We start from the raw sequence: 10,843 nt of genomic DNA, 5'->3' as shown, positions 1-10,843 counted from the left end.
AGTGTAACTCTAATGTGATGTTGTAGGAGTACTTTGTATAGTATCTAGAATGACTGTGTCCTTTGTTTATAGGCAAGGTCTAATTATGTGAATGTCTTCTTTATTACATATTTTAATTAAGTAGTAATTGTATTTAATGTGCAAACAAAAACACGGGGCATAGTTCAGTAATATCCACTTTAAATTATACAAACGATTTAAGATTTTTCCTTAGTTAAATAAATTTATGATTTTTTCTTTTCAGACTGTTTCAACTTCTGTGGTACAACTGAACTAAAAAAGCCTGGACTCATCAGTTCTGGTTTACAAACATGTGACGTTCGTCCTGCTTTCAAGTGGAGCATCATTTGGTTCAGGCCAGGCTTGTCATCCACTGGACGCAGCCACCTGAAAAAAATTGATACGTAGCTTTTTATTTATTTCTGACGTGTTTGCATCAGTAATTTCCAAAAATTCAATCGGACAACATTAAGACTACCTTTGTAATGTATGTCTTTATTTCATGTTCTAAATGAACCTGTATAAATCACACTATGAGAAAATGTAACGAACAGTTAAAATGTGTATGTGTGTGTTTGTGTGTGTGAGAGTGTGGGTGTGTGTGTGAGAGAGAGAGAGAGAGAAAGAGAGTGAGTGAGAGAGAGATTTATGTATTCATGTATGAAATATAGCCTATTAATACTCTATAAATTATTTATATTGTTGTGTTTATATTTATAGTGTTTGCAAAACACCTATCATACATCACATATATCATATATCAGAATATTCTATTACTGTTAATCCCACTGTGAATATTAAAATACGCCGAACCGTGTCCTGTCCTTACACTGAGTGGAGCGGGCGACCGGTCCAAGATGGCGGCCCCACCGCTCGTCAGCGCCAATAGGCCCAACGTTCGATGCGGCGTCTACTCTTCATAGGTCTATGCCATGACATACTGTCAACTTCCTGGTGTGTTCCTTTAAATAGGACCATGATGCATTGCGCTTTCGACCGGGCTAGTGGCGCAATGGATAACGCGTCTGACTACGGATCAGAAGATTCTAGGTTCGACTCCTGGCTAGCTCGAATTTTTTCCCCTTTTACATGTTTTGCTGTACTATAACATTTTTACAGGGGCTATATTTGAATATTCATTAAACTAACTCACAGTTACTGATCCAAGGCATCTATCCTAGCGGGTTGTGGATCCAAATACACAGACTGTAAGACGGTCCGAACAAAGTTACTAATGGCTGATAGCACCTTTATGCTAATCGTGTGCGCTCAGGTCAGGTGGCTCGGGCACGGTCGCGCCTCATGCGCCATTCTTGGTAAATTGTGTTGATTGTGATTGGTCTAATGGTGCGGCGCAACAACGAAACGTGATTTGTTCTCGCAATTCTTGGTAGTGGGGCGGCATCTGACTGGTCAAATCTTGGTAGAAATTTTGGTAGAGATATAAAACACGATTGGCTTACACATGGCGAATGCTCGACGGACAGGTGACTTAGAAACACGGCTAGACACATATAAAAGTGGAGGTTCGACTCCAGATACTTTCACTTTGCAAGGAAAAGTTGTCGGACGAATCCTGACATTATTATTCAATTCGTAAATACACTATATGCATTTAATTTCGTCTCTCACTTACTTTGGTCATGCCACAAGCTGAAGCCTTTCAACATTTTGAAACAATTACGATACAAGGGTAAAATTTGCATATTTATGACAAAAAACGTCAATACATCTACTGATGCTATACATATTTTGGCCTATTTTAGCTAGTTGAGGGAACAAAAAAAGATTTAAAAAAAACAAAACAAAACAACGTATTAGATGGGTGTACGTGGATCTACCCATGTCTGGAAACAATACGATTTCGACAATTATATTAAAATTCAACTAAACAGCAACTAGGCTATATTGCAGTTAAACACCGTGTCTTTGTCAGCAGAAACCATCGATGGCCTTTTTTTCTACACACGTTTTTATTTTACTTTTCGTCAAATTTAAAAAATGTATCATTGACGTAAGCACGAGTCAACTACGATGTGTTAACTAAACATTTGTGTTGCCATTTTGTGGGGGTATTCTTTTTAAACTCTTGCTGGGCAGCCTATCTATCATAGATATACCTTGAAAAACAAGCGTGTACATCTACCAACATCACGAAGTGGAGGTAACTTTGACTCCTTTTTTTTTAGATCATTTCTTTGGCCTTCCGTTCCTTTATTTGAATAGTACAGATGGATGTTGAAATGAAATGGGAGAGTGAGAGGACGACATGCAGAAAAAGATCGCAGGCCGGAGTCGAACCCGCGGAACGGCGGCGAGGACTTTGATCTAAAATAAGGGGCTAGTGGCGCAATGGATAACGCGTCTGACTACGGATCAGAAGATTCTAGGTTCGACTCCTGGCTAGCTCGAATTTTTCCCTCCCCCTCTTGTTGTTTTACATGCTTTGTTCTACTATGACATTATGAAATGATTCCTTTGTACAGCGGCTATATTTGAATATTCATTAAACTAACTCACATTTACTGATCCAAGGCATCTATTTTAGCTGTTCGTCGATCCAAATGAAATATAATACTTCCTTAAATCATAGCTCCCAAACGCATAACAGTTTTATAGCATGCTAGCCTGCTGGCTCGCTACTATTTGTCAACACATCTTTTCAACCATTTAATTATTGTATTAACTTCGACACATTAGCATTGTGGCAATGAACTTACCCAAAATATAACAAAAGCTGTCAGTCCGAACCACAGACTGTAAAACGGTCCGAAAAAAGTTACTAATGGCCGATAGTACCTCTTTGCTAATCGTGTGCGCTCAGGTCAGGTGGCTCGGGCACGGTCGCGCCCCATGCTCCATTCTTGGTAAATTGTGTTGATTGTGATTGGTCTAATGGTGCGGCGCAACAACGAAATGTGATTTGTTCTCGCAATTCTTGGTAGTGGGGAGGCATCTGACTGGTCAAATCTCGGTAGAAGTTTTGGTAGAGATATAAAACACGCTTGGCTTCCACATGGCGAGTGCTCGACGGACCTCGAGCTAGGCCGTCAAATGAGAGCCAATCAAATCGCGTATCGCTACCAAGAATTCTACCAAGAATTGACCAATCAGATGTCGCCCTGCTACCAAGAATTGCGAGAGCCAATCACCTGCCCCCGTTGGCTACCAAGATATGACCAATCGCAAGCGGTATCGCTACCAAGATTTGCGAAGAAAGCCCGCCCCCTTATTTGAACATCAAGGATTTCGAGCGCCGCTACTACGTTCAGAACGACATCTTTTGCACTATTTACAGTAAGTTCCTTGCCACTGTATTGTTTAACAATGTTAATATCATATCGTTATGTGGAGTTAAGATGTGGTATGCTAACGATGCTAGCTGTCGAACACCCTAACGTTAATTCTGAACATTTCATTCATTCGCGTTGTATGTAACCTAGCGGACATTAACTTTGACTAATGACTGTAACATTAACAGACGGACAATTCTCCGTGTATTATTAGCTAGCCCTTCACGACGACGCTTTATTTAAACCCGCTTACGTTACGTTGTAAGCTTGTTTGCATAGGAAATGATCCTGTACTAAACGGGCTGGCGACTTGTTTACACTGTAGTTATACAGTACTAACGTTAACGTCGGTATAACAAGATGGCCGTGTCATAGTCATACAGTTTATCAACGTAACATTTGCTTTTATTTTTTATTTAGATAAGTCGATATGCTTTGATTGCTTGATGAATATGCTAATTTATTCTATTCTGTAGTAAAGTATACAAACGCTAAGAATTTAACGATGACATTAAAAAGAAGATAAAAGCGTATTAAACAAATACATACAGAATAGATACATAATATCGTGTATAACAGAATACAGAAAATATATTTGTAAGGCAGATACGATGTTAAAGTTGAAATCATTTTGTGTTTCATTCATATTTTAATTTTGTTTATGTGGTTTCATTTTCACTGTTATAGGTTTGCAACTTTGGAAAGTAATTACTCACACTGTCACAGTAATTTCACGAGAAAAGGTAAAAATATATTTTATTCCAACTTTATGGGTACACCATGTTTTAATGTGTATATATTTAATATGTTGAACACTCATTAACTGCACTGATTTTATTACTGCACTGGTTGTTTTTATTTGTTTGTAATACATTTTGTATTAACATGACTCAATACAATAAGCGTTGTCTTTCATTCAAATACAGTAAACATCACAGCATACGATAGGCCTTTATTAGTTCTATGCATGAAGGACCTGTGGTGTACCAAGGAGCCTGTCACTGACACTCCTGACAGCACATGGAGACATAAAAAACAAGTTAAATAACATTAATCACTTAATTACTTGATGATTGACTATTGCTTAATCAAAATGGTAAGCTTATATATTTTTATTTTACAATCAATGCTTGTGTTAGACAATATTTATGGTTTACATTAAAATAAACTGTTAACATACTTTTTATATGATTGTTAACTGTAAATAATTGTGCTAAACAAAATATTTGAATGTTAACGTACAGCACACAATGTGAGTAAGCTTAAACTTGTTATATTATAACGTTAACAGTCGTTAATTGTGATAACTAACTAACTAAATACTGAAATATACAAACAGCACACACTTCTTAATTAATAACATTACTTAAGCACATCCGACAATATTGAAATCAACTTTAACGTCAGTTTTATGAGTATTTGAAGGGAAAATATATTTTTATTGTAGATCCTAACTATCTATTTTTATAGTTTGCCAAATTTGAATTTTCGTGTAGACACGGGATTCGAAACGGGTACTGCAAGGGCTTATCTTGGTAAGCGTTACTATTTATAGCAACATTAGCTCGACAAACGGGTTATTTCCTTAGCGCGACACATATAAAAGTGGAGGTTCGACTCCCGAAACTTTCACTTTGCAAGGAAAAGTTGTCGGTCGAATCATGACATTATTATTCAATTCGTAAATACACTATATGCATTTGATTTCGTCTCTCACTTACTTTGGTCATGCCACAAGCTGAGAGAACGACATGCAGAATGGGGCCGCAGGCCGGAGTCGAACCCCCGGCGCCACGGCGAGGACTTTCAGCCTGTATATGGGGGCGTCTGCTCAAATCACTGGGCGCACCATGTATACCGATATATATATTTTTAGTGTAAGGGGCCAGCAGAGGGCATTGTTATCCCACGTTTCAACATGAAGAGATGCTCATATGATACTTTCTCTCTGTGTTAACATCAAATAATGCAGAGTATGAAGCCAGAGAAGTAGATTTGTTGTCTTGCCAGAATGACCCATAGCATTGACTGGAGAAATCTGTGAGAATATGAGTAATGATTGTTGTCTCCTTTCAAAAGCCTCTTTTTTTGGCAGTGGGAATGCTGAGTGACCATTAACAGTAGGCCTGCGGTTGTAGCCTACTTGGAAACTCCGATGTGAGTAACGGAATACATTTGAAGTGGTAAAAATGTAATACTGAGCTAATCATGCTCTGTAAAAAGAAAGACTTGTGCAAAAACCAAACGGATTGTAACTTTCTTATCATACACACAACCCTATTTGAAACTAATGATTATTTACATTATAAATTATCTGCTTAATATTAGTTGACCTAATGTGCCTATTTCCTAATGTTTGTCTGATGTTTTGTCTAATCATCGGTCCAAAACCCAAATATATTCTGTTTCTTGTCATATTACAATGGCAATAGTCACAAACCATCACATTTGAGAAGCTGGAACCAGAGAATGTTTGGCATTTGGCTTGACAATGACCGAAACTATCAGTAAATATAGAAGCAAAACAGCTATTGATTGTTTCAGCTTTAGCTTAAATATAAATTAGTCTGGATGATTTCTGGCCCGAACTAGGGTTGTGATACACAGTATACTGAGATATGAAAATTGACGGTTATCCTACATTTGCTTATCTATGGTATTGAAATACATTTTCAAAAGAAAGTCTTTTACACATACTTACATAAAATGGTATCAAGTTTCAGTTCTAATAAATCCTTTGTTCAACCAAAAATACCTTCTGTTTTCCTTTAAGGGTCATTGTGTAATACTGTGATATACTCTCATATATGCTTTACAATAGCCAGCACTTTTATTGTAGTTCTTATAACTGTGCACACCAAAAAACATAATGGAAATGTCAAATATTTTACAAATATATGACCTTCTTGCACCCACTCAGCTCTAAGAGACCACATTGCAGACTTATCTCTCAAGGCCTCAGACTGACAGCGCTTCAGATGAACTCCTCCTCAACACCTCCAAGGCTTTTGAGCCGCGCAACCCTGCCTCCGCTGTCCTCGGCTACCTCCACCCAACCGAACAAACACCACTATAGGACCTCTAGGAAAGCTGAGGTGATGAGTACTTTGATGGAAGAGACTTTACACTGCTCCCATGCATCTATTTGCCGTCTCTTTTTCTGTCTCCTCTCTCATACAGCTTTAGGTCTCTCCGTATCTCTATTTCAGTCTCTCTCAGGCCTGACCACATAATGACAGACCTGCTGTATACTAAAAGACCTTGCCCATGCATCCTCTCCTGGTCTCCTCCCTCTTCATCGGCCTTTATAAGCCTCTCACAAGACGGTGTGGGGGGGCACTACTTTCCAAAGAGGGACGTTCGTCTGGAAGACTGACCAGTTCACAAACCTACCTATTCACCAGGGATCTCCTGTCTAAACGCTAACCATGGACAACCATTCGTATAACTTCCCCTCAGACTGCACCCCTCTCACCAACTGTAAGTCTGCCCGTAAGCCAGCCGGATCCACCGTGGTGAACATGGGCAACACTGGCAAGAATCCTCCCCGGGACTATCTAGTCTGGTCGTTGTGCAACACCTTGTACGTTAACTTCTGCTGCCTGGGATTCATGGCTCTCATCTACTCCATCAAGGTGAGATCTTTTTTTTTTCTTTTCATGCAACATCCAAGAAATGAACTGAGGTTTCAAAAGGAGGAAGAGAGGATGAGGCTGCACTGTTTTATGTTTAAGGTTTCCAACAGTGACTGAAGGATTCTCTTTACTTATGTGAAACCATTGTTCACTATGTGAAAATGGTTTCATTTGAGATTTCTATTTTAACTCTATTAAAATCATTTTCAATTTATTTTTAAGTCTTCATCGTTGTTTGTAACTCCAAGTCAGCTTCTGACTTTTTAATACTGACATAGTTGGATATTTACCGAACTCACCCGAAAAGTGAACAATTTTAAAACTGCTTTTAATAGTGCCAGTCTGGTGCACTCAACGCAATAAGTATGATGATGTAAACAGGAAAAAAAGCAATATGTTTTAATCATCATAGAGGGATGTTATTGTCCCTTCTGAGATGGCACACACAAAAAGTTGGTGTGCCCCTCACCACAGGAATGAGGCTGTGGAGAAACAGGAACGCAAACCAAAATAAAAGCTTTCCCCTAAAGATCCATGAAAATACCAAGTTCACAGATCGATTGGACAAACTGTGCGACTACCTGAATATAAAAGTTCCTGAAAAAGCTCATCACAAAAGGGTGTTTATAGAATGGAAAGTTCCAGTCCTTGATTGTGATTGGCTGAGATGATTTCGAAGCCGTTGTAAAATACTCTGTGTACCCTTTATTTAAGTCTTTTAAAAAAATCTTTCATCTGTCTGTATAGGGCGCAGCTCTGAATCCCAGGCCGAGTATTGGCTCGGCACTCAAATTAAAGACAGTGACTGGCTGCACGTCTGGGGAGTTTAAAATGGTGTAATTGGCATCTCCTTAATGGGCGAGTACTCATGAGAAATTAGAGAGTGCGAGGGAAAGACTCAGCATGGTCTGTTCCATAATATACGGATACACACAGAAGCCGCTCAAGGATTTCATATCTACTCTTGCTCAACCTGGAATCTGTGCTCTGTGCCGATAAACTGGGAATTATGGGACACGCTGCCATAAACTGGTTTTAAACACAGACACAACTAAACATTATTATACCTTTATTTGCGCTCCTCCACTCACTATTTACAGTGTACATGGGTGTAGACACTAAACATACATTTTAGTTCTTTATGTGGGCCTGCATATATTGTCTTCAGGAATGTTTAGCTGGACTGAAATTATTAGGAAACTAAAGTGATTTATGATTGTGTGTTTGTGTGTGTGTGTGTCTGTCTGTCTGTCTGTCTGTCTGTCTGTCTGTCTGTCTGTCTGTCTGTCTGTCTGTGTCCTTTGTGTAGGCCAGGGACCAGAAGACTCAGGGCAACCTGCAGCTGGCCCAGGAGTGCTCAGACAAGGCCAAGTGGTACAACATCCTGGCAGCTGGCTGGAACATGCTGATTCCACTTCTGGCCGTTGTTCTGCTCGTCCTGCTGCTCATCCACCTGGGCACATCCCAGGGTTCCTTCGACTTCTTCGGAGAGGACGGCTTCCAAAACTTCATGAAACTGTTCAGCTGGTAGATGGAGGCAAAGGGGGTAGAAACTGAAATAATAATAAAACAAACAGATCGGTCTTAAATTCAACCTATTCACACTTACTGGGAGAGGGTATTTGATTGGATTCAGCAGATGCGGGCAGACATAATAGCACCTAAGGATTTTAGTCAGGCTAGGCCAAGTGATAAGGGAAATCTATGTGGAAATTCGAAATCTTTACTTGAGGAAAAGAAAAGTAAGCCTTGGTTTGTGTATTACACGAACATCGTCTTTGGGATGCACCAGTACTAATGCTGGTGTAAATCAATATCTGAGAGTTACACGTTAAAAAAGCGGATAAAACATAATACTTTTGGACAAGTGACCTAAAACAAATGATGAAAGTTTATGTTGATACTTATCAGTACTTAGTATTGGTGCATCCCAGTACTGATACTGTCATATCAGTATTAGAGGGAGTTCAGCTTACACCTGCCGGTCTCCCAGACACAATCTGTAGAAATGTGAAGTTGATTAGAAACGACTGAAAATAGAAAAGGGGGGAACAAACAGAGTTAGGAAAGGCTGAGGGATTGAGCAAGCAGCTACTCTGGGTCCTTTTCGTTATTATTTATTATATTTATGTTGAGTGGAAATTTTGATGACAGCTGAAATGATCTCTAGTTAGGGTTTGAAACAGCAGAGAGGTTGTGTAGCCGAAGTCTGAATGACACGAGAAGCCACTTGACAAAGGACAATCAACAGTCACCTCCCATTGAGAATCACTTTTTTTTTTTTTTTTTAGCATTTTCTGACAAGATACATGTTTTTGCTCATTATTCATATTTTTATTAGTATTTAGTTTTGTTAAGTATTCTAATTTTACACCATTTTATTGCTGACCTCTTGTGAGTGAGTTAAATAAACTAGATACTGTTAACTCAGTATCACTTTTAAAAACAAATCAGCGTTTATTCTCTGTTTCTCTTTCATGATGGTTTTACTTACTTTTTCAGATCCCCTTTTAGCTAAAGAACACGGGAATGAAGAGATGGCTCTTGCGGTTCTGATGCTGCACCTACACCCACTTTTAAGTGATACTTTTGGGCTTCATAGGTTTGATCCTGGGGTGGTTCTGAGGCAACGGGCAAGGCATGGTTGTTTTCATCCCAGCTGTGAGCCTGCTGCTGTGGCAACTATATACAGAGTGTACCATTTTAGGAAATTGTTTAAGTGTGCCCTCGGTTGTAAGGCAGGGCCGCCCAGACAGACCACTACAAGGGAGTCAGCAGCAATCTCCACTCAGTCTGCTCTCAGTCTGAAGAAGTATTCCAGATGAAATGGAACAGATTTGGGAAAGATGTAAATTTATATTAGCTCTTCGCCAGATGACTAGTGTCATAAGAAACTCTTGGTAGCCAGAGCCAATGTATGGATATTACTGCTCAGTATCACCTTAAGGGTCATCGTCAAAGATGTTGAGCTGCCAAACCACATCATTTTATATTATAATACAAAGTACAGGCTTCCAAAGACATCAAAAATGACAAATCAATAAAATTTGAAATATGTTTAAAACAATGCACCAGACAAGACAAGCATTTTACATTGGATGTAATGCTGTTTTGGGACAGAATTGCTTGTGAAGAAGATGTTATAGCCCAGAATTAATCAGGTTTGTACTTGTCAGTGGTATTTGAAATTCACCCTTAGATACCCCAGAGCAATACAGAGATAAGTCTGAATGTCTTACAGTAAACCCACAGAGGCTCCATTTGTCTTCTTACTCCTCGTCCTCTGCCTTTGATGACTTGGGTGTCCGGCTCCTCCAGACCTCCCACCCTTTGGTCTCCCATCATATTAGCAGCCTCTACTTTGCTCACAACTTTATTTATACACACCCAAATCACAGCCTCCAGCTTCCAACTTTCTATTTTCCTCCTGTGGTCAGAGAGAAATGCTTACAGATGTCTGAGCTGTGGAGAATTACAGGCTAGGAGCTGGCACTGCAGAGGAAGGGGGCGCTAACTTCTCACTGCTCTTTCTGGGGAGCTGCATTCTACAGCTGAGGCCTGGGGAAGCAGGAGGAAGACATGCAGTCAACTGTGTTCCAATACCCATACTACCAAAATCTTTAGTATGTCCCCATGCATAGAATTTCAAATGCAGTATCCCAAAAATACCAGGATGTACTAATGCAGTATGCAAGCCAGGAAGCTTTTCTGATGCTTTTCCAAATGATGATGTCATACCATCAAGTGTTTAGTTTTGTACAAATTTCCGATCATATAGTAAAGTTGTTAAATATGGAGAAGATTCTTCTTTCCTAGCAAAAGTTACAGGGACACACATTGTTCCAGACTGTATTTTTTGCTGTTTTTGATCTGCTACGAAATGTATTCCCTCTCTAAAACACACAGATGATATCC

General features: G+C 39.4%; 1 protein-coding gene across 1 annotated transcript; it reads left to right on the top strand.

Annotated features, from left to right (window-relative positions):
• Positions 1 to 6,638: 6,638 nt before the first annotated feature.
• On the top strand, positions 6,639 to 9,311 carry LOC310949522 (interferon-induced transmembrane protein 5-like). Its single transcript, XM_083916999.1, has 2 exons — positions 6,639 to 6,928; positions 8,238 to 9,311. The coding sequence occupies exons 1-2, from the start codon at positions 6,722 to 6,724 to the stop codon at positions 8,457 to 8,459; spliced, it is 429 nt and encodes a 142-aa protein (XP_083773125.1). The 5' UTR covers positions 6,639 to 6,721; the 3' UTR covers positions 8,460 to 9,311.
• The last annotated feature ends 1,532 nt before the right edge of the window (positions 9,312 to 10,843 follow it).

This window comes from Echiichthys vipera, assembly GCF_963691815.1.
Source record: "Echiichthys vipera genome assembly, chromosome: 7".
NCBI classification, from domain to species: Eukaryota; Metazoa; Chordata; class Actinopteri; order Perciformes; family Trachinidae; genus Echiichthys; species Echiichthys vipera.
This window is presented reverse-complemented; position numbering and strand designations above follow the sequence as displayed.